We start from the raw sequence: 24,778 nt of genomic DNA on the forward strand, positions 1-24,778 counted from the left end.
TCTAATTTATAACGTTTTCATTTATATACTCAAACATCATTACTGTCAGCATTTTTTTTGTAAGTTCAGGATCCATAAAAACTACATAAATAACAACTGAAGAGCCATTTGGTAAGATTTAAAAAATGTATTACAGCACTTTAATGCCCAGAAACAGTGGGACATAAGAGGATGGTACAAAGAAGAATCACTGAGTTCAGTCTAATTCAGGCACTTCAAGATGATCTCTTACATCCACCCGACAGTGGACAGCTGTTGACCAAACCAAACAGCATTATGGACAGATGATTGTCTAGAGCATTTCTCAGTGCAAAAGGTTCTTCAGTGCATGGACTGTAATGTTCTGTTGTACAGATTATAATATAAAGGTTCTGCTGTTACATGGCTCACAATGTCAACATAGTAGATCTCCGAGTCTATAAGTTCAACTCTGACTTAGCTAATGCATGGCAAGACTTTCAGCCTATTCAAAAGTGCGGCAATTATCAGAGTGCAAAAATAAATAAGTCATCTTCAAGTCAATGAAGAAGGAGCTATAGATTAATCACATTCAGCTACTAGGAAGGTGTTCCCTGAAGATATTTCACCTATACAACTATTGCATAATCAATGTGATCTAAACATAGACTTTGGTCATAGAACAACATTCAGTCATCTTTTTCTGTGCCACTGAAGCACAACAAACACCTCAAGATCATCATCTCTGTAACCCAAAGTGTAGTAAATTTGCTTAAACCATAATGGTAGTGGGTCATTTTGTGGATTTTTGCTATTGAAAAATAAATGGTAATATACATGATTCAAAAAGGTTTAGGTTTAGCAGATAGTTGATTGTCAATTACTGAAACATAATGCACCATAGACATCTGGCCTAACAGTTATGACAATCTATTGGATTAAAGCTCAGCATTTGTAGATGTGAAAAATAAAACTAATTTACAAAGAGAGAATAATAAAAATAAAAAAAGCTACACATACAATAAGAACAGTTTGCTAACATGATGGTGTATTTCCTGAAGTAGTGTTTCAGGGAATCTCAATTAACACAGTTGAGCGAAGCCTGGGGATTATGTAACAATGCAAATACAGTGTTTTGCCCTTTTCATTCCTGAGTGTATAGACAAACAGTACGTACAGAACTGGACAAAATTGCAAAATAGTAGTCTAACAGCGTAGACAAAAAATTAAATAAAGCAAATACAGTTGGTGTACCACAAAACATGAGCAACGTTTGTGTTGTGGTATAAATAAAATCAATTCAAGTCATAATTCAATTTCTATTTGAGCTTTACATGGTTTTGAGAACTATGACGAGGTAGGACAGACTACCTAACTAAAGGACCAATCCATCTCTCAAGTAACTGAAACTATGGTGTTTTCCCACACTGTTACATTACATAAAATCATCCTGAGGTTTCTGGATTAACATAATGCTCAACATTATATGGGAAAATCAAGCTTATTTGCTCTCATTGGCTTTTAAACCAGCTTCTCCAATCACTGGTGGCTTCCATTAAATGCCTCTGCCCGTGGCAGATGAAATCCTCCTGTTTGGTGAAGAGACGGCCACAAAACCAGCACCGCAAGGACTGGTGTCCCCCTGCGTTCACCACCTGGTATGCGTTCTGGCCCGACCTCCTCAACTTTAGCTTCAACGAGAACCTCTCCTTGACCGTGTTACCGGGTTGGGCGTGACGCGGTGAAAGAGGGGCGCTGACGGACGCGGGCAAGGAAGCCCCCCTGTCGATCTCCAAGCCCGAGAGGGCCTTCAGCGTCTGTTGGCACAGCACCACTTTCTGGACCTCGTTGCCGTACTTGTGGACCACGCGCATGATGTTGGCCACCTCAGGGATGTTGGCATCGGGGTGGTTGAGCACGACGACGGGCTGGTCCCCCTGCGGCTTCTTGATGAGCTGGAAGAAGCTGAGGGGGAAGAGCCGAAGGGTCTTCTCCATGTGCCGGGGGGACGGCTCCCAGCAACCACTTTCTGTGGAAGAAGAGCCAGAGTCGACGTCCCTCCTGGCTTTGGAGGCTGGTCGCTCGTCGCAGCGATCAGTGGATGAGTCCCTCGGCCTCTTGTTTACTGCCATTTCAGTCCTTTGGGGCGACAGCTCCTGAGGACCAGGTTTTTCCACTGCATCTAAAATGGAGAGAAGAGACATTGTTTGAAATATATGGTGACTTAAGCAACATTTTTATAAAATATTATACACAAGTATACACAAGAGATGCAGACAGTAAAATGTACATGCCTTTTTAAGAGTATGACAGCACAGATCTCACAGCGATGGTAGATGACATTAAACACCTAATGCTTCATCTGTGCAGGTTTATCAGATGTTTTGTTGTCTAAAATAGACTTACAACAGTGTAATTCTAATGACACAAAACATCAGAAAGTCCGATAACACTTTACTTGGATAGTCTGCCCACAGAGACTTAATCGTTTATCTGTTATGATTCAAGTTCGGTATGTAAAATTGCTGTTGAACAATCATTGAAATTCACCTTAAGCAAATCCAACCCCTAACCTAAAACTTAAACAAATATTGTAGTTACAGATAGTTTGTTGATAATCTGAGCATCTGCATGTAGTCTGTGGTGAACTATCCATGTGTGACCGACATTCTAATGTCCAAAGCATCTCCACATCTTGTTTTACAGTTATTTACAATTTTTCAAGTCAGGTAACCACTAAACCTTAGGCAAAGATAAACCAAATATGTGGGCCCATAGAAAATCAACACTATCAATTCTATAAATCCATGCATATGTACAGTGTCTCTATTGCATATAAGAAAAATGTATAGAGCTTGTAGTTTTCTTTGATGATAGTATACCAACAAAGCCACCTACAGTACTAACCTTGAGTGCAGGCCAGAGGCTGAACAGTCCTCAGTTCGGTAATAGGCTCTGGTGTGACATCAGGAGATGATACAGAACATAGAGTCTCACTGTTCTGAGGACAAGTGGTCTGGATTGAAACAGTGGAGCCCTGCAGCGATTTCACTGACTCAGCTGTTCCAGAGACCCCAGAACCATCTGCGTTATTTTCCGGGACGTGAGACTCCCTGATGTCCGTGCTGCTTGTGCCGTCATCGGTATGGGAATGTTCTTTTCCATCCCCGCACGGCCAGCGGGGAGAGGCAGGAAGTGTGTCAGGCTCTGGAGGAGACTGCAGGCCTGGAAAGCCTCCATCAGATTCGGAGCCGGAATCCCCCTCTGCAGCTGGAGAGAGACACTCATCAATCACATCTACGGTAGCGTTTACTTCATCCATGGAGGGCTGATCAGCCTTGTGCAGCAAACCTAAGGAGCCGTCAGAGACTGTGTGTGCCATAACGGGCATGAGGAGAGTCTTCTTTGCACGCGGTTGCTTCCTCACCTCCTGTGCTGAGCTTGGCATACTGTCACCTGCTTTGTGACTACCCTCAGCCACATCTTGATTAAGACAATGATTGTCGTTGCATCCCTGATTTGGTCCAGTGCAGAACCCCTGGTCTTCACACTGACCGTGTGCAGGTTTTTCCAAGGGACTACAGTCTGCGTCGGTATTTCCAAACGGGGGAGAATATGCGCTGATTACTTCATGTGCTGAAATCCCGTTACATGCCTGGGGCTGTTTTACAGAACAGGCTGGATCACTTTGGTCAAGAATTTGAGGCTCGCTTGTAGTGCTGCTCAAAATGCCTTCAGTGGGACATGCTGTTGGCTCAACCACGTCTGCGATTTCTTCCTTTGGTGCCGGCGTGACTTTCAGCACCAAATGTTTTTTGCCATCCACCATCTTAAACCCCTGAACTTTAGTGGTGCAATTGGGAGGGAGGGAGATATTATTTCTTTCCATGAGGACAGCCAGATCGTTATTGCTGGGGTTAACAGCTTCTGGAGGCAACGATATGACATTTTTTGGTAACAGCAGTGACGATGGTGTAACAGGCCGGCTGAGATTTTTGAGTTCTTCTTTTATTGTGGTCTTCACACCACTTTTTTCAGCCGCAATAGTCCTCTCAAGATACTTGTTGGTTGCCTCTAGAGTTTCTTCTGGATTCAGCAGAAGGCCATTTTCATCTAGCATCCCCTCCCCTGACAGAGAGAGATACCCCCGAGCCATCCAGGACTCTGCTTTTAGTGGGTGCTTTTTCAGATGTAGCTTAAGTCCAGCTGATTCATCGTCTTCCACCTTTGGCTGAATGTGCTTCTTCCTCCAGACATACTTTCTTTCCGTTTCTTTCCCGGCAACAGCTGCCTTGTGCTTCAGGTAATCATTCTGAGAAGGTTTTTGCGAGTCAAACTCATACTTGAGGGGATGTCCAGTCGAGGTGAGCGAGAGGTAACTGTTTAAATCGTCGCTTTGGCCTGCGCGCACGTCTTTGGCGTCCCCAGACAGTTGCGGTTCGTGTCTGACATGTGTGTGTTGCAAAAAAGTCCCAATGTCTTTCGTATAGAGATTACACCTCACACAGGTAAACACCCCATCAAGGCTGTGGGGGGCACAGAGGCTTTCAGTCAGCTGCGGGATTGTGTGCTTGACGTCTTCACAAACCCCCTGCCCCTGAGGCGAGAGTCCACTCTGCAGAGTGTCCAAGGCATTAGCGGGGGGAGCAGACGGCGAGCTTGCTTTGTGAACTTCTTCAGATGTCTTCAGCTCACTAGACACTGCGCTGCTACTGCTGCTCTCATGCGGAGGCGTGGGTGGGTGCTTGGTTATGTCTGTTGCATGCTGATTCGGCTGTTTTTTGGGGGACCGCGGGGCAGATATCTTACGATCAGATTGCTCTCTCTGGTGCATACTGTTGTTTTCAGTCTTATCAGCTTTTGAGTGCCGAGTGGTGTCTTTTCTTGTGCGGAGTCTTTTGCACCAGTTCCCTTTGTCATTGTTGACATACTGGCTTTCCATTTTGATATTCTGTTTCATATTAACTTAAAAAGCCTGAGGGAAAAGCATAAACAAAGAGTATGTCATATGTGAAAAGTGATTTGTATACCTTCAGTCATTATTGGTATATTGTATAATGAGCTAGGGGTGCATTCCACATGAATTAAGATGTTATGATTAACAACAATTCAATCATTGTTACTGTGTTATTAATTGTATTAATTTGTGTACCAGGGACGCTTATCAGGGTTAGCCTACAGCCTGTGCTGCTGGAAGACAAAGGCATGACAGTCAACAGGGATATTCAGATCTCAAGGTTTCCATTACGCCTAATGTAGATGGTCCGTGGTGGACTGTATTGACATTATGTTGTTTCATCACGATCTTCGCATTCTCGGATTAGATGAAAGACTAGTGTAGACTATCCAAGAGTTCTATTAATGCAAGATGCTTTCAGTTGAAATGCATTGTGTAAGACTACATTGTGCAAGCATAATACGGCCTGAAATTCAACTGGGGGAAATAGACAGTCTCTCAACTGTCTCGCAACAAATATTTTCACTAGTCTATTTAAAGTGTGAAGTGAATGCAAAATCGTGACAGGCTATTTGAAAGTTTACTGTCGTCCATACAGCGCTACAAACTCGCCTGTTGCATTTGTAATTCTGATGCAAACTACCAAATAAAAATATGTAGTTTTAGGAATTATATACTTTTAATTCCTTGCTATGCTTGCACGTCTCGTGTTTCAAGAGACTGTGTGATCTTTACGTGTTGAGTCAGTACGAGCTTCAAACAATCCACTTTAATGCTAAAACGCCTACGTTAACTACAGATGGACATTCCTCATGACTACAGTAAACTGTGTCAATACCGTGTGGTCTCGACAACAGACGAAAATTGTGCATGCAACATTTACAATAGTTATTTGATCAACATGTCCAACAAACATCATGCAACGTAATGTCTTAACGTTACCTCCTAAACTTGTAGTTCAGTAAACAGCGGCCATGACACCTCAATCCGGGGGGATGATTGAAGTCTGGAAGCCAAGTGTAGCAAACCTCAACCTTTTGAAGTCCCAAAACGGATGAGAGCGAATTACTTGTTTCACCATCAACCATTTAAACTACCGTGGCATTACATGTTACACTTTGTTGTTTTTGGAATAGCGCTGCCATGAATGTACACTGATGGCTACGGCCAACTCGGAAGGGGATTTGTTATTCAGATGACACGTGCTTCCTCTTTCAAACTATCTGCAGTTTATAACTGTTGTATTATACCAGCTGTGGCGCTTCAACACGCTATCACGATAGAAACAGTTCTGTATAGGAAGTACATGGTACGAAATGAGAGCCCAATGTGTGGTTCGTTTGCTAAATGCTCCCTGTTAGAATAAGCCGATTAACTACAACGCCTCTTGACAATATGTGTGTATGGTCATTCATTGTCTTAAAATGATCTAAATTTTAATGTTAAAATTCATGATAGGCCTACATCACACTGGTTGCCGTGTACATATAATAGGCCTAGTTTTTGAAGAGTATTAATGCTTTCAAAACTACATTAACAATGCATAATCTAATATTGCAATACACTACTTGCATGTGCATTGCATTATGGTGTTGATCTATTTAGCCTATTGTTTCTGAAGGGGGGGGGGGGGGGGGTTATGGAGTAGATAGTGATGAGAAGAATCCATCTGATTGGTCCATAACCTAGGCCTAGTCCTTGGTAGCCTATGCCCTAACCCCCTGAATCAAGTGTTTTAATAATTTCATAAGAAATAGGAATTGCTGTTTATAGCCTAGGTGTTTGCATAAAAGCCTAATTTTTAGCATCCTACTTGCAATTACAATAATTCCCTGACAGTCATATTGTTACATTGTTGCCTAATGCTACTGAAGTCAGCCACAGGCACAGCACTTAAAGACCAAAAAAAGTAAATAAAACTAGCTCAGGGGAACTTGATACAGAGGACAAGGCTAATGCAGTGTAAGTCTTGTCTGAATGATGTGTGGATAGAATATCTGCTTGATTTTCTGCATTTTAAACATCCTTTTGTGTTGCCTACCACTTAGATCCTATTTTCTCTCATTTCTGTCATCGAGGCGTTGTTAAACCCTTCAGTGCCCAGCATTAGGGTTTGTGGATGTCTCGGCTGTTATTACACATCCAGGCAGATTGCCCAGAATACCATTACACTGCCAAGCTCAGTAAATTCCATAAGCAGACATTATTGTTAGGCTGTGTAATAGGCCTGCTTTCACTTCTACATTGGACCTAGAGACTGCCATAATTTTAGAGGCGTAGGGCATATAATGCATCACATATTTCATGTAGTTCAGGTCACATTTGTGGTATACATTGAGAGCAGAATGAGATGAACACAGCATGCACATCATAGAAATGGTTATTCTGTTCTTAAAGGTGTGTCAAGCATTAATTCAATGTTGTAGACATAGCAGCTAGTGAGGTTTATTTCAGCCTAACTGAATTCTGTTACACTGACATGTCTAGATGATCTAATAAACAATAAAGGCTAACACAAAATAAAATATTCAATTTTCAATTATATTCCATTTTCTTTTCAACCTGTTGAGTAGGTGTTTTTTGTTTTTGAAAATAGACTAGTGCCTAATGTTGATGATGGTTTTAGACATGATTCTTTAGTTTAGCCACATTTTCATTTCTTTGGGCTATATTGACTGTGGAAACCAGCTTGGACATAGGCAGCAATTTGACATGATGCATTTTTTTTGTTTTTGTTTTATCGCCTTGGTTTTTTAGGCTACTCAATTTCATAAATATGCTTAAAGGTGCTTCATCCTATGCATTAGAAGTGAACAATTTGACCATGTGTGTTGAGGTTGATCAGTACTCTATATAGGCCTATCTGTTTTAAAAACCCAAGCCAGCATCATTTCCATCATCACACTTTACCAACTGGGGGGGGGTTGTTCCTAACTTCCTGTTCTGCTCATGGGAGGCGGTTCCAGACTTTAACTGGACCGTGAGACTTTTCGAGAAGACATCGAAGTTTTTCCAAAGCTAACAAACCCCAAAAATGAGTGGTATTATTATCTTATATGGCGTTTTCTTGTGACAAGTTACACAATCAGTATTTAAGCTGTGACTAGCCGGTATGCCAAACGTGAAGAAAATGAGATTCGGCCCTGATTGTGCCTCAAAGTAAGTCTACGTCTGATTGGGCGTTTGTTGGGAAGTTCAGAGTGTAAGGGAACATCCCATTGGTAGAGTATTGCCACTCCATGTGTTCCAGTCTTGCTTATTGTAAACTTAGACAATGAAACCGTAAACTTCGTGGTTCATTGTCAACATTGTTTTACTCTTCAAGACTCTTCAGAACTCAGAGCGTTCGTCCTCGAACGTAGTCGTGAGTCCATGTTTGGGGGTAAGTGTTTGTTTGTGGGTGTCTACTTAAATTGATCGTGAAACATTTTGTTGAAAAGCTACAGACAGACAGACCAGTTTGGCTAAAACAAAATTATGCCCACTATGACCGCTGTTAACTGAATGTATGATTATGGCCACTGTGCCAACCTGGTCGCACCAGTGCTGAGTAGCTTTGGGCGAGTGTGATGGACTACAATGTAACTTTACAGAGTAGCCTAACTTTACAGAGTAACTTTTAACTTTGTTCCTGTCTCAAAGGCCTTCGCTTCGGCTACTCATCCAGTCCATTCATAACTCCCATCGGTCTATGTGGAATAGTTAAATGTAGGTCAGTAAGCTCTTGGATAATGGTCTCTTCGTATTGTTTAAACAAATGATCACCTTGCATCAGATTTTTCTATCCAGAGTAGGCAATTTTGAGGCTAATATAAATCTTGAATTTTGCACGCCTCCGATGCGTACAATCAAGGCGTTTTGACCATGTCATGGGTTCAGCTGAGGACACTCACTGACCCACTTGAAAATGGCATTCATTCTCCCAAAGTAAAAATAGCCTCCATGAACTTGATGTAGCCTACCTATTGGTGCTGCATTTTTTTTTCAGGCAGCCCGATACATTTAATTCAATGGAGCTTGAGGGCCAATGGTGGAAAGGACAACTTGCAGGAGACATACACCAGGCTCTCCGCCTCAAGGTAAAAGGCTGAAAGCCTACATCTGAAATGTATAGCCTATTTGTTTCACTTTCCCTCCTATGCTGCTTGTTATGACTTCATGGGCTACTTCTTATGATATGTGAATCATTAGGCCCATTCAGTGCATGCAACATTTTAAACCATAGGCCTACTTGTTTGACTATTCCAGGAGCTCAAGCTGCCTGTTTACAAAGGTCAGTCTCCACAACTCAACTTGAGGCGCTATTTTGCTGACCTCATAGCAGTAGTGAGCAATCGCTTCAAGCTGTGCCCAGCAGCCAGGCACCTTGCAGTTTACCTGTTGGATCTCTTCATGGACCGCTATGACATCTCTGTGCAGCAGCTTCACATCGTCGCCCTATCCTGTTTACTCTTGGCTAGTAAGATTTTCTTTTTATTAAAATATGTGCCCATTATGTGCAATCAGTGGTTGAATGAATACACAAATGCATTCATGCACCTTATGTCTTCATCAGAACATGTTAATTGGTTTCATAATTCTTTTAGGCTATTTTTGTATTTGATGATCTGGACCAATCCAATCACAATCTTTCTTTTATGTCTTCAGGCAAGTTTGAGGAGCGAGAAGACAGAGTCCCCAAGCTACAAACACTGAACAGCCTAGGTTGCATGAGCTCCATGAGCCTGGTCCTGAGTAGGCAGGGACTCTTACATATGGAACTTCTGCTCCTGGAGAGCTTCCAGTGGAACCTGTACCTCCCCACAGCTGCCCACTTCATAGAGTATTACTTGTCAATAGCGGTCCATGAAGGGGACCTGCATGATGGCTGGCCCATGGTCTGCCTGGAGAAGACGGTTCTTTACATGAGCAAGTATGCAGACTATTTCCTAGAGGTCTCATTACAGGGTGAGTGTTGCCTTGTGGTTAAACCCATTGTACCTCTAGGAAGGGCACTAAATGAATGAAAATATGATCGTTATTACTGTACATAGTAAACTTCAAGTCTATTGTATACTATTGTGAATGTTGCTTGTCTCTTGACAAATGGAAGACCATGCAAGACCTGAGGTGAACGTGGACTGTTTCAGTATTTTATGTAAACAAGCACAAACGGGTTTCATAAAGACTGCTTATGCATAAATGCTACGTATGTGTATTACTGGTATGATGGTCATGTCAAGTATGCAAAATGGATCCACATTATATATTCTTTGCTGTGAATTGCTGTTTTGCTGTCTGGACTCTTTTCTCCAAGATAGCATTTCACATAGTCCTTGGTTCCTTCCTGGCTTTGTGGCTAGTGTAAAGTGCCGGGTTAGATTTTCAAGCAAGCTTTCATATGCAGTTAGGATTTTGCACGTTTTTTCTTCAATTCCAATGTTAGGATGCATCAGCAAGGCCTTGTGAGCAGCAGTTAAGTCATTCCTGTGTGACCGCTCAACTGATCCTAATTTTCTCCCCTTTTCTTTGTTTTCAGACCACCTTTTCCTGAGCTTTGCGCCGTCTTTGGTGGCGGCTGCTTGCGTGGCGGCCTCTCGCATCGTCCTGCACCTGTCCCCAACGTGGCCCAGCCGTCTCCACCACCTCACCCTGTACCCATGGGAACACTTGGTGCCCTGTGTTGAGAGGTTACTTGTGTGAGTAATTGGCCTCTGAGCCATGGACATACTAATGTGTCACTAGTGATACCCTCACCCTCAACTGACTCTGCAGTGATAATACAGCATTACATTATTTCTTTCTCATATAGCGGTAGGTTGATAAGAGGTGTTGTTTGGATAACCAGGTGGAAAATGCTGCACCTGCACACTGCCAGAAAGTGTAGAATGCAAAACTAACTCTGTTCCGATTCTGCCATTCTCAGTGCTCACGACGGTGACCTGAAAGAGGCGAACAAGCAAAAGTGCCAGCACTCGACGTCCCAGGCCTCCCAGGTGGTGTTTCAGACACAGCCTCAGAGCACCGCTCAGTACCTCCAGAGGTCCGCGCTGCAGTACACCCAGCCAAACCATTCACAGCCTGGGCTCTCCCAGGCCCATGGGCCATCCCCCTACCTGACTCACGCCACCACGCTGCAATCCAGCGGCACCCTGGGACAGGGGCAGACCATCTCCGCTCCACTGGACCCAAAGGGGAACCTGCCCTCCCGGGGCTATCAGTTGAACGCACTGTATACCTGTGCCACCCCCCAGTTTGAGAGGTGATCGTGGCCATGACAGGTGTGGACATGATTAAGTCAAGGTTACAAAGCTACCCCCACCACCATCTTACCTCTGACTGTAAGGATTAACTGATTAATTTCAGCTGCTAAGCAATGTTCTTTTTAAAAAAAAAAAATGACAAAAACAGAAGGCAACTGGTAAAGAAGTGGTTTTTCAGCATTACATTTGGTGCTGTACAAAGTCAGGGCATGCAAACGTGCATAGGTGCAATAGTAACTGTTTATTTTTTGCCTTTAATCCACTGATTGTTTTTGTGGGGTTTTGTTTACCTCTCTTCCAGGAAATCATGTGATTATGTTAAAGTGTATTTTTCAATGCAGACTTCACGAGAAACATAGGTGTAAAGCCATTTTTACAAGTAGGTCTAGTTGTTTTTTTGTGCGCTGCTACCTCAGAAGCATTGAATGTAGACTGTTGTCCTGTGAACCAAACCAAGTGCACTTTGATTCATTATGTTTTTAATAAAAACACGGCAGGGTGACTATGAACAGCTCAGACATACCCCCTAAATTACTTTCATTTTTGCTCGTGTCAAGTTGTCGTCTTGAGGTTTGTTTTTACTATGACTGTTTCTAACATCTTAGAAAATGTGGGCTTTTTTTGACCACTGACTGTGACTTACGTCTATATCAGATACTCTTTCAGACATCAAGTGAATAGAGTATTTACAGAGGGACTCTGAGCAATCACGATGTGGGTGCAAAAATATGTATTTCATTTCAAACAAGGGATATTAACAGTTCATAGTGAGGCCAATTTGGTAAAATGATATAGGCTACAACAATGACCAAGAGAGCCAACACAAATACTAACATTTAAAACAAAGATTTCATTGGCTATTACATTCCCCCTAGAACATCCCTTGTTGCCTGTCTGCACTTCTTTGGCAAACAAAAACGGCATTGACTAACCGTAGAAGAGTAGTCTCAACGACCAGTGCTGGTGATCTCTGCCCTCATCTCTAGATAAGAGTTCAAATGAACGGAGGCCAAATATGGTTTAGTGACAAACCTGGGTAAGTTAACTCCGAGTAAGTGGCAAACCTCCTAATAGAAGAGCTGTACGGCTTCAACAAAACAATGCCATAGGGCTCTGGTTGAAGGAGGTTTACCACTTAATCTGAGTTAACCTACCTAGGTTTGTCACTAAACCACGTACTTGGAATACCCCCAGTTCATCTTAACATGGAGGCTGGTAGTATGCTCCTCGCTGCTGCACTACTAGTGATGCTAGGAGGACCCAGACAGACAAGATGTCGTTTGGGTAGGAGTGGATGTAAACCGAGAGTGCAAACTCTGTCCCGGGGATCTCTGTACTGTGGATCTGGGCGTTCTGGACTCGTTCTGTCACAGCATCCATATTAGTGAAAGCCATATGAAGGGTCATGCCTGTCACCTAAATACAAAGGATGCATTGTTCATGTACAGTGTTTTTTTTTTTTTAGTCTAGTCTAACACAATAATGCTGGTCGCATTTGATTAAGGTCACAGACAAAATAAGGCCGACACAAATGTCGCCTTGGCATTACTGGGAATATTAATGTGTTGTGACACAAATAAAAAACAATATGAAACAAATTATGTTTTCATAGGAAGGTTGCTAAGTTGTAGATGTAATTCCAGTCAAATTTTTCTCAAGATTCTATAGTTCCTACTGATGTTTATTATCTGCTTATCAACTTCAAAGTATGATGTCAACGATGAGATATTTAAAGCTACAATCCCCAAATGAGTGATTAGAAGTCTCAGCCTCACTTTAAAGTCACTCATCTGGACGGGCAGTGTGTAAAGCTCTTCCTCCATGGAAGAGGTGTCGTCCAGCATCTCAAACTTGGGCAGGATTTCACTTAACAGGATCGGGAGGCGCCTGTTCCACCGCGTCGGATGAGGACTCCGCCATTCCATCAATCTCTGCTTCAAATGCTTCTCCATCCTATCAAGCAAAAGCACACAACTCAGAAAGACATGATGTCTGCAAAACAAATGTTTATAGAGATGCCTTACTCAAGAGCATAATTATTAATCATACAAATGCTTATTTTAAAGACCCTTTTAAACCAACCTTCTTTGTAATACTTCAACCAGCTCTGACTGAGGCAGGCGATACTGGATTACAGGGGACTTCCATTTTGTACAGGTGCAAAATAAATAATTATTAAAGCACACCCAATTATTTTTATTATCTAAATACACAATGGCAATTTAAAGAACCAAAATAACAAAACAATTATGTTCTGCTTGCAGTACCTAATTTGGCCACATGATATCACTGTTTCACAGGTAATTACATAGGATGGTTAAGACTTACCTCTTCTGCTGGCTTTGCTGGGGGGTCTCCTGGGAACAAAGCAATCCATGTAGAAGTTTCTGACAGCTCAAAGTCTTGCGGCATTGCACGTTCTTTACTTTTATAAAACCACACCTTCAACGCACGAAAACAAAAGACATGCTTGTTTATCTCCGGCGACACAGGCAGGCAGTGGCAAAACCACAGTGCGGTGCAAGGCAATGGTGTGTGACAAGATAAACACTACTGTCTCTCTGTCTCAGTTCTACACCCCTCACTGAAAGTTGTTTCGTAAGAACTCTGACCCCATATACCCAAAGGAAATCATGACATAAAAATAAGGCCAATGTTTGTAAAATACAAGGCACTGTAAACATGTAAAAATAAATAAATGTAAGAAAATCTTCTGAAATAAACTAAAACATTGAAAGACAACACATATATACTGTACATTTCTCCAGCTGACCACACAGTCCATTTTTATGATTGGACAGTATGCATCATATAAGCTGTAGTGTTTCCCATCTTTTGGATTCCACACCAAATCACCAGAGCAACCAGTGGTTAAAACATATGCCGTCTCACCCTGAGAAGAAGATGGTGATGTCAGTTAAGATCAGTTCAGTCAGTTCTTTAGTCTATTAGCCTACTACATCATGTGATTAAATTGCAAAATAAATTTGAGAAAACTGTATCAAAGGTAGAAGTGGTAGAGGTCTCTTCTGATAACTAAAATGGATGTCATTTCAATGACATTTAGCTTACCTCTATAATTGATGTGCCTAGAAGAACCCATGCCTGTACTTTTAAATACAGAAAGAAGTTGCAGAGGAGAACGGCTAAACTGACACTGTTCCCAATGACTAGATCCAAGCATTGCTGTCAGGTTTTCAGACACAAAGACAATTATGTTTAACTGAGCATGGAATATTTTCAACACAATTTCAGTGCTAAAAAAAATCCCCTTCACAAACTTCAGCTTATTGAAAATAATAACAAGTCTGTGACTATCTGTAACAGATATTTAGTTTTACATTGATGTGAGCAGATCACATTGCATCCAGTGAGTACCTCCGAGGTGAGCCACATCTCTCCAAAGTCTCCCACTTCAGATGAACTTGGCAAAACAGGAATCAAAGACACAAAGGCAGCTATTTTCTTCTGTAGAAAGTTGGGAAATAGATAGGCATTTTGTTCTCACATTGTTGTTCTCACGCAATGTTTCCTTACAAATATATATACCTGAGAACATACATATTGAATATGTCTTAATATATTATAATGTATTATGCATTATAATATACTATGGTAATCTTGTTTTAGTAATCAGTTACAGGCTCCCTACCGGACACAGCAATATGAATGTGGAGGACTGTATATTAGTTGTCTCTGGGAAAGTGATTTCTGGACAGTGTGTGAGGAAGTTATTCCTGGGATCGGCTGAAGCCATTCCCCTGACTTGCGCTTACTGTCCAGAGTGCACCTGGCACTGCTGAAATCACTTTAGCCTTCCTTCAAATAATTTTCACTGTTATTTCTCTAGCTTATCACATTTCAGTGTCTTCATCCTGCTGTAGTCCCTGTCATTGGCACTGACATCTATCTCCATGCATATACATGAGCTTTAATCCACCGCTAATCCCATACTTATGAATATGTATATCCACATTGAACATACAGTATACAGTACACTCATATATATATTGGATTATTAGAGCATTAACACCAGGCAGCTTTTGAGTGCCTAGTTTAATGCCAATACATTATCAACGTCTCTCTTTCTAAGCATGTGCGGGTAGTCACATGCTTTACCAAGGAAGCTAATTTGCTCCGACGCTGCTCCTCCTCGTCATCAATGTGCAGGACCTCCAGTGGAGGTCGGAGAGGTCTGATGAACTTGGTGGCCAGGACCAGTTGTCCTTCACTGTTCACTACAGTGCTGAAGAACCTCCTCTTCTTGCCCACAGCTCTGCACGCACTCTCGAACTGTTTTGCCAGCATGAGATCAACATCGCTTACTGGGCTCGGAAACTGACAGGAAAAACACAACGTGGTCAACATCGTGTTGTACAGAGCGGAGAGAATGAATGTGAATTCTCCTACGAAAGACAGCAGTCACACTCACCACCCACAAACGCTTCTGATCAATGTCCTGGGTGATACAGAGAGAGAAAGACTAGTTACAATGGAAACACACACACACACACATGATTATTTTAGAGAAAAAAACCGCATTATGGCAACCATGTTTGACGGGTCTTCCTGAGAAGAGATAGGCGGGTCAAGGACGATGTAGACAGTGAGATAACTGGCTTTCCGTTGTTTTGCTGGGTTACTGTGAAAGTCGTTCCTAGACCACGTATAGCCCAGCAGTGCAGGGGGTGTGTTGATTTTGAAAGTGCAGCTGATCTGATAGCATTAAAACAGAATTACACAAATTCATTTAGCTGTTCACACATGCAAACTGGGTCACAAAATGGGTAAATGTGCATACTATATACTGAATAAACACCGAAATGACAATTTTATGTGAATCCAGGGAATTTCCAAAATCAGCATACGAACAAGATCACCAAAACAGTTAAGCTGTCATAACATATTTAGGATATGCACAGTGCTATAAGCAGAGATAAGCGTGTCACGCATGTCCACTAACGCAGCAAGTGATGTCTTTTAGTGGTCTAAATGTTGAAATCGACTGAAGAGTGTGGGCATGAATATGCGTGGTGCCTCTGTGTGAAAGTGTGCCGCTGCCACGGAAACCCAGCGCCCACACAGCTGTGACCTCGACGGCAGTTGACAAACAGAGGTGGGAGGGCGAGAGAGGTGGGCTACCGATGTGAATCACACCGGCGATCGGCATGAATGACGCAGGACGATCAAGCTCCCTGCTGATTCATTACGCTGCCTCCAGCGTTTGAAGGGGCAGAATTTAAGCGGTGATCTTCCGTCCGTTCACATCCTGTGCTTTCCGTAAGCTCTCTCTTGTGGTGGGTGATGTGTGATGGTGAAGGGGGGAAGCCGCACCTTTGACTGTTTCAGCAGAGCCCTGAAGGGGATGTTCACAGAGCCCAGCCACTGCTTGCCTAAGAAGGTCTGTGTTCCACAGCCCCTCAGTGTGTGTCTCTGTCATCAGAGAGAGACACTGGATAAGTGTTCTTCATTTAACCTCCCTGTAATGCATTCATGGGGTAATTCAGCTGAAAAGGAGAAAAAAAGCTAAGACAATGTCAGGCCACATTTTCACACATAATGCATGATACTTCAAAACAAACAGGGAATGTTTTCAAAAAGCAAACTTGTACAGATACAGATCTGTTCTGTGGCATGACATTGTCCTCTTCTTATGTGTGTACAGGCTCTATCCTGCCCCCCCTCCATTCACACCTCCGTCAGTTGAAATGACACCACATCAAAGACGTTGATGATGATGTCATCCTGAACCTTGGCTAAACCGGCGTGGCTGTAGTCACCATCCGGGGAGCTGAGACAAGAGACGACAAATGAGTGGCATGCAATTTCACAGAAATGACAGATATGCACAAACTGAATGGGGAACTGTTGCAGCTATGCTGCATCTGACGATGTCATCAGAAAGGCATGCCTGAAGTCAAGGCAGAATTCCTCTCTCCAGATTGGGTCAGGTCCTTCTGCGATGTTGGTCTCAAATGACGAGCGTTGAAATTTCACCTCAGCAAAAGGCTGAAGCTGATCCTGAAGAAAATGCAAACTATTTCAGTTTCCAAAATCATAAACGCTCCATATTAAATAAAGAACAACAACGTATCATTTCAGGACATAATCCTCCCACATCTAAAATTGAAATGAAACCAATCACCATAGAAACAGTGCCTTATTTACTTAAGCAGTCTGTGGGCTGTAGCCATGGTAATCAGGGGGCTTCAAAACCAGCTCAAGGACTATTTGTTCCTGTCAACTCTATTGTGTCATGTCTCAGGAACATCACATCAACACCACAGAGATGTCCTAATGGCCTGTTGCTGCTACTGCACCTGTAAGTCATCTTTATGTGTCCAGCGAATGAAGAACTGTTTACCGCTGGACAGACCACAGTAGGGTCCACGATTCTCCATGTGACTGTTAGATAGACAACAAATTCAAGCTGACCAATCATCTTTAAAAACACAACTTTGAGTAGGTATCTAACATGATACCATTCACTGTAAAATCTATAATGCTAATCTGTTTCCATATAAACATCACACGTAATACATCACATTTGCATTAGGTATGCCATAACATATGCATGCATCCTGTGTTTGTAATGTGCAGTACATTAAACTTAAGTGTGAGTGGACAGGAACTGTACTGATATGTCTGCTGTCGGATGGGTAAGTTTACAGCCCTCTGGACATCGACGCGGATCGTCAGATCTCCGTCGGAGAGCAGGCCAGGTGGGACACCCTTATTATTCTGACGGCTTGGCTTCAACTGCTGCGAAGGCCTGCGAGTGTTCATATTGCTGGGAGGTGGGTCAGGCAGAGGCAGACTAAAGGAGGAAGTCATACACTGTCTGCATAAGAAACGATGACGGCTTTCTGTGCGTTCACGCTGGTAAAGAATTGAAGAGGAGGGATATCAGATAGCAGATACTTTAAGATGTGGTTTGAAGGGTATGGCTCTCACTCACATTTGGAATCGCTCAACCTCTCTGACGATATCAGACAGATTGTATTTTTTGTCCATGTGGTGTAGGTCTTTCTGAACACCACTCACCAACTAGAACAAAGCAGAAGAATACATGAATGTCACTCTCAGTCTAAAGTGTCCAAGCAAATATACATCAAAAAAAGCTTGAGAGTATTACACAGTGGGTCTGTGTCATTCACACAGACATTTCAAAGAGATTAGAAACACATTCGGGATGTGCTTTGCACTGATCTGATTGGTGATGTTCTAAAGTGTATGCATGAAAACATTCTCACAAAGTCACACTGTTTTTTAACAGCGTAAGGAGTGGCTAAAATTATATGTGTGTGTCTGTCTCTCTCTCTCACACACACACACAAATACACAGAAATATGCAGTGATTCAGTGTACATGTAGGAGTTAAGTGATCAAAAATAGAGTTTTGGATTGATTGTGCCTTTTTCTAGTACAAGTGGGTATAAAAAGCAAAACTAAACAACTCTTTATTCACTGCCACAGAGCTTTCTTGCCTTGCAACAGAGAACAATGCATTCTTACCTTATAACTGTAGAAATCAAAGACAACATTCTAACCACAATCAAGAATTGAGGAAATGTCAAATTTAAAGTTTTCAAGCTTTTTTTCCTCCCAACCTTCTGAAAATATTGGATGGCCCACTTCCTCTGTGCTGTGATGCAGTCCGTCTCTATGGGCGGCTCATAGTGGCATCCTTCATAATCCTTCATCAGGACACAATATAGCCAATAACAACAGAAGCCTGTGATGCCAACCGTAACCATATATACATATACATATGAATAAGACTGCACAGGTTCTACTTGAAGGCCCACCTCTGTCAGGGCCGGGGGGATTTGCCAGTCGTGCAGGGGGATGGGACGAGAAGGGATGGCGCGCTGGCTCCTCAGGCGCAACAGGCCGAAGCGTCGGGAGGCATCCGGCTGCTCATCTGTGGCGAAGTAGTCCTCTGCAGACTCTAGATGGAAACGGCTACTAGGGTTCTCTTGAATGTGGCGCATCTCCTGGTAAAGTGGACACAGGGCGCAAGGTCAACGTCAAAGGTCAAAAGGTTTGCCTTTGTGTAAGTGTAATGGAAAATGAACATTTTATTGCTTTATGTTGTTCACAGAAAACATCACTGTGCATATATGTTGAAGTTGCTGAAGCTTCTTTGTACTGAAACACTCTCTGGATCATGAAAGATAAGGTTGTTGAGATTCTGTAACAAGTTTGAGGTGCACTGTGCACATAACTTTGAACATATTTCTTTTTAATACTTTTGACTCATTGAACTGTCTTTCTCTTTCTCTAGACATTCGAGTCTCTGACTATTGGTTGTGTCTTGCTGATATATGGGTCCTTGAGATATGCGTCTTTGAAACATTTGCCTGCAACAGATGTACTCCATTATGCTATTATATATTTTTTAAAAACAATTCTGTGAGACAGAAGTTAGATTAAGTAAAAGATTTCCATGACATCGATTGAATGCTGTACATAAAGATCTGCTCATATTCAGATTCTCAAATGACAAATTGGTTTCAATTACTGCTCCACAAGTTGGAGGCGAAGAATAACTGCAAATTAACATTGCAGTAGACGACTTATCCCTACAGTATACATATACCAACTGTCAAAATGGTTATTTAAAAAAAAAAAAATGGAATCAAACTGAGACGTGTGTACAAACCGCTATGAGTTCATAGAGACTAGTGTTCGCTGGGTGATTCGGGTCAATCCGCAACCTCATGAGCCACTCCAACTGTCTCCTAGTTAGCTGGGCCGGCAAGCTACAGTGACCAAACAAAACATGTCTAATTGGATTTTTAAGGTGGCAGTGTGTATGACAAGCTAAAGTGTTGTCTCCATTCTCCCAGGGGTGCAGAGTGGCTAGACACATACTTCAGTATAGTATTAAAATCTACAATACCGGTAAGCTATGTCAAAACTGTGGTAACATTTGATATGAACTGTTTTTGGGATTGGATTCAGTGTAGGAGATTACTGTGGATGAGTATGAGAAGTAATCTTTTTATCTTTATCTATCTAGACAGACTGGCGGTTATAAATAGCCAGCCTGATACATAAAGGCATGAGCCCACCTGCTAAAGGATGGCAGGACTGGATCTGCAGGGGGTGCCTTGGGCAGACCCCATTCATCCTCTGCCCATGACAGGACATAATACAGCTTTGCACTGGTCAGCAAGCACATGTGCTCCTTGTCATTGTCGTTCATTTTGAAGAATACATCTGAAAGACAGTTTTAATATTCACGCTGAATACACATCACATGCCTGGTGATGATAAAGGTAGTTACTAATATCTACCTTAGGTATTTCCCATTTTATTGCTTTATATAAATAAATGGAATCGTTGTCTATTTAATTTGGGCTTATTACAATAATATAACAGCGGTCCAGCCAATTGGTGCTAATAGTCTCACAATTAGGCTATTAGCACAAATTTGGCTATAATTCCACCATGAAGACAAAAGAACACTCCAAACAACTCAAAGAAAAGGTTATTGAAATGCAGGGGATGGTGAGGGGATGGATACAAAAAAATGTTCAAGTCCCTGAACATCCCCTGGATTTCATGGAAATCCATCATTAAGGAATGTAAAGATTATGGCAAATGTGCAAATCTGCCTAGAGCAGCCCGTCACTAAAAACTGAGTGACCGTTTTAAAGGTGCTCTAAACGACGTTGGCTATTGTCACTTCTGTTGACATTCAAACAAAACAGAGAGCTAGCTCGCTACTCCCTCCCCCTCCCTCCCGTGGAATAGAAACTCTCCAAAAACTTGCATCTTGTCGGTGATTGGCTGGAACAGTTTGTGATGTTTTTATGGTCCAGGCTGGACTAAGTCAGGGCACAGGCAACTAAAGCGGATGGTGAGGTGATGTTTGCAGAATGTGACAAACATTTTTTTTAGTTTAGAAACCGGGTAACATTGCTTAGAGCACCTTAAAGAAGAATGATGGTGGGGGAGGCCACCAACCCACCTATGACAACTCTCCTATGAGAACTCTTAAGTTAAAAGCCTCAGCAGCTGAGATGGGAGAAACTATGCATACAACAACTTTTGCCCGAGTTCTTCACCAGTCAAAGCTCTATGGGTGAGTGGCAAAGCTCTTATTAAATCTCGACTAAAGTTCACCCAAAGACATGTGGGAGACTCCAAGGTCAAATGGAAAATTTGTTGGTCTGATGAGACCAAAATTGAGCCTTTTGGTCATCAGACTAGATGCTATTTTTGGCGGACACCAAACACTGCACATCACCAAAAACGCACCATCTTTAATTTGAAGCATGACTGTGGTAGCATCATGTTGTGGGGAGACTTCTCAACACCAGGCCCTGGAAGGCTTGTAAAGGTAAAAGTCAAACGAATTCAACTAAATATATGGAAATCCTGGAGGGACAATCTGATTCAGTCTGCAAGAAAAATACGACTTGGGAGAACGTTTACTTTACAGCAAGACAATGAGCTAGCATGGGAACACCCAGACCTTCACAATTGGGTGTGGGTCAGGAAAAAGTTAACTGATTTATGACTTCCAGCAGGGGCGTAACTAGCAGTGAAATTAAACTTAAATTGATACATTAAACTCTTACCAAATTGTTTCAAAAGTAAAGCAATCTTGTAAATGAAGGTTTTAAATGCAGTTGTTTACTCAATTCCAAAGAAATACACGTCCATGCCGGATTAGCGATTGTATTAGGGACATTGGAAATGGGCTTCAATGGCCTCTTGGCCAGACGGACCTGCAGAGCAAATCCCAAATTTGCCAAAAGGTCCTATGGGTATTTCCAGGCTAGCAATGAGCCAAAGCATAAAGCGTAAACTACACAAAAATGGTTTAAAGCAGGGGTCTCAAACTCAAATGAGCTGGGGGCCAATTCTGCCAACGTCATCTGATTGGAGGGCCGGCTATTTCTGAAAATGCAATGTTCTTTTTTTCAAATACCACACAAAACTGCAAACAGAAAGTGCAAGTGTTTTTATCTAGTTTTAGACACCTGTGCTAGCAACCTTAGCTTATAAATAAAATAATGATAAAATAAATATTAATACAAATTATAAAACAAATGAAAAGCATAAAAACAGGTATGTGTGTGTTTCACACCAAATAAAAATATTTTCCTCTCATAACTTTTTTAAACCTGGCAAACTATAGGCGTCAGGGTTAAGAAAGCAACACCATTGGATTTTTATATCAAAATTTCAAAAGGCCATGGCTTGAAAGTGGTCAGAGATAAAGTCCTACTGTAAATGTAAAAATCTTTGAGTAAAACAAAAGTTTATGAAGGGGGTAAATTTACCCATCTAATTTGCTACTGGATGGCAAGCACCTCAAATTTTGCACCTTTCAGTAAATACTGGATGAACATATTTGAGCAGGTTTACTTTCCTTTTTTCATATTACCCACATAACAAATTAACAGGAAAAAACCTAAGATGTATACCAACACCTAAGATGTATATGGTTTCTAAACCACAAGGCCTGGCCTACAATAAAGTATTCTGGTCAAATCAGTTCCTATCGCGGGTAATCTGAGTACCCAGAAATTTGCATCATATTGCGGGTGACTTTGTAGTTTAGAGTCCTATTTCTACTAGCCCTGCTGTCTGTACCACGTCCATTACGGACACTATCATCACGATTACCACTGCAACCAACAAGCTATGTTGGGCAGAGGGTCGAAATAAGCATGGTATGCTTAGTGGACACCGTCGTATACACGCACCTCCATTTAATAGATGATCGATCATAATCTCCAAAAGGATATTCTCCTTCAGATTTAGAATAGGTGAATAACATAGCCTACCTAAGACTTCATCACACGTAAACGTTTTTCAACATTTGGTGTAGGCCTATTTCTGCTTCAATTTATGCAACATATGGCCTGCATCGCTTCCGCGTCATTACAAATGCACGTCTTTGTGTTTCTCGCGTGTAATACAAGTATTTCCTGAAAACTTTGCGAAGCGATTTTGGGTTTGAATGAAGCTCTGGATGTCTAGCACATAGTGGAGCAGAGTACAAATGAGATTTGTCACCATACTTGGAACTATCGTCTATTTTAATCAGTATCGTTGTTTGTCGCAATTAAAAAGTCCCAAGGGCCGGATTACGTTATTATTTTGACATACGTCGCGGGCCGGGTGTTTGAGACCCCTGGTTTAAAGACTGCAAGGTTCTGGAGAGCCCGAGTCAAAGCCCAGACCTCAGTCCTATAGAAAATCTGTGACTGTTCAAACCCGATTCCATTCCAACCTGACAGAGCTTGGGCAGTTTTGCAAAGAAAATGGAGTAAAACTGCAGTATCAAGATGCGCAAGCCTAAATTAGACCTATCCATGCAGGCTCCATGCTTTAATTGCGGCCAAAGGTACATCTACTAAGGAGGTGTATACGGTATTTATGTAGTCGCTTATTTTGCATTATATATTTTAAATGAATTAACATTACTTTGTAGAAATCTGCTATCACTTTGAAATTAAAGAGGGGATTTTGGTCAAATATTGCAAAAAAGGTCAAATTAAATTGATTAAGGTTCCATTTATAAAAGCACTAAAAGTGGAAATATCCAGGGGGGTGAATACTTTTTATAAGCACTGTATATGAAGTGACTGCATATCTTATAAAAGAAAAGAATGGCAAACTAGAAAAACAATAGCAAACCATTATTAGTATTCCAAACTACTAGAACAAACACATTTCATTGTGTCTATTAGTGTCTGCAAATGTCTGCTGGAAGTCTTTATACTCTTAAGGCGAATTGCCACTTAATATGTACTCTCTTGTCCCAAGAGTTATTTCCTATTTAATTATGTCTCTGCATTACACACATACAGATGACTGATACAGCTTTTTCAAATTTGGGAATTGTTACTATTCATTTTACTCACTGCTCCCAACTCCTGTAAAAGAGTCTTTGACAAGCTGGTCAGAGCTGAATTCTGATGTCTCCACTGGTGCGCTGGTAGATGTTATATTTCTGTGAGGAATCGGTAGATACACCTTGGCAAGAAGGGTGCTCCTGAACTTCTTATGCTCATGGATCTTAAACATTTATGGGGCACCAGAACAGTTTGTCAAATCTTTACATTGTATTATTTTTAACTAGAGTAATAAAACAACACACTCTGCTTATAATATACCTCCAGCATCAAGCTTTCCGGCCAGTTTGTGACTTCCATATTGAATGTCTCCTCAATGTTCACTCTGAAATCATGGTGAAACGGTGACCGAGATGTAACTGAGACAAGTTTTCCGTTGTAAAATATTTTTACAGAGATCTTGCTGTCACGCAGTGCTGCTCTTCTGTAATATTCTAGGCTAAAAGATGAGATGGGAAAACGGACGAATGGGTGAATAAAGAAACAGAGAGGATCTGTATGGTCATATGAAATTTCCAGATACCGTATGCATATTCATCTTACCTGTCACACTTTAAGTCAGAAGTGATCATCTCATTCATCCTAAGAACAGGAATGTAGGGGAAATGGCTCATTCGTCTCGGAGCAGTACGATGGAGGCCATCTCCTGCTCTCTCCTTGCGGTTGTAGGCATTTAGTATATCTTGTAACCCCTCACTCATAAGGTTTTGAGAGAAGATCATGTCATCATCCACAAAAAT

At 41.8% G+C, this 24,778-nt stretch overlaps 3 protein-coding genes across 4 annotated transcripts; 1 reads left to right on the forward strand and 2 right to left on the reverse strand.

Annotated features, from left to right (window-relative positions):
- On the reverse strand, window positions 1–6,120 carry znf518a (zinc finger protein 518A). Its single transcript, XM_076285988.1, has 3 exons — window positions 5,858–6,120; window positions 2,866–4,933; window positions 1–2,140 (listed from the first exon to the last, which is right to left on the reverse strand). Exons 2-3 carry the CDS (start codon window positions 4,916–4,918, stop codon window positions 1,470–1,472), a joined length of 2,724 nt encoding a protein of 907 aa, XP_076142103.1. The 5' UTR covers window positions 4,919–4,933; window positions 5,858–6,120; the 3' UTR covers window positions 1–1,469.
- A 1,787-nt stretch (window positions 6,121–7,907) lies between these two features.
- ccnj (cyclin J) lies at window positions 7,908–11,679 on the forward strand. 2 transcript variants are annotated; one of them, XM_076285994.1, is made up of 6 exons: window positions 7,908–8,297; window positions 8,873–8,994; window positions 9,164–9,374; window positions 9,563–9,862; window positions 10,434–10,593; window positions 10,821–11,679. In XM_076285994.1, the coding sequence occupies exons 1-6, from the start codon at window positions 8,288–8,290 to the stop codon at window positions 11,158–11,160; spliced, it is 1,143 nt and encodes a 380-aa protein (XP_076142109.1). In that variant the 5' UTR covers window positions 7,908–8,287; the 3' UTR covers window positions 11,161–11,679. The 2 variants fall into 2 exon arrangements, with proteins under 2 accessions (XP_076142109.1, XP_076142110.1); XM_076285995.1 differs by having other exon boundaries at window positions 8,904–8,994.
- A 653-nt stretch (window positions 11,680–12,332) lies between these two features.
- On the reverse strand, window positions 12,333–15,762 carry LOC143123933 (protein CC2D2B-like). Its single transcript, XM_076285196.1, has 10 exons — window positions 15,709–15,762; window positions 15,590–15,616; window positions 15,277–15,495; window positions 14,536–14,625; window positions 14,230–14,343; window positions 13,916–14,050; window positions 13,486–13,599; window positions 13,240–13,298; window positions 12,833–13,110; window positions 12,333–12,566 (listed from the first exon to the last, which is right to left on the reverse strand). The coding sequence occupies exons 1-10, from the start codon at window positions 15,709–15,711 to the stop codon at window positions 12,358–12,360; spliced, it is 1,248 nt and encodes a 415-aa protein (XP_076141311.1). The 5' UTR covers window positions 15,712–15,762; the 3' UTR covers window positions 12,333–12,357.
- Between the last annotated feature and the right edge of the window lie 9,016 nt (window positions 15,763–24,778).

This window comes from Alosa pseudoharengus, unplaced genomic scaffold (genome assembly GCF_046254945.1).
Source record: "Alosa pseudoharengus isolate Yale_2024_CS ecotype anadromous, Long Island Sound unplaced genomic scaffold, YU_APseudo_1.1 YU_APseudo_1.1_scf_15, whole genome shotgun sequence".
In the NCBI taxonomy this organism is placed as follows: Eukaryota; Metazoa; Chordata; class Actinopteri; order Clupeiformes; family Clupeidae; genus Alosa; species Alosa pseudoharengus.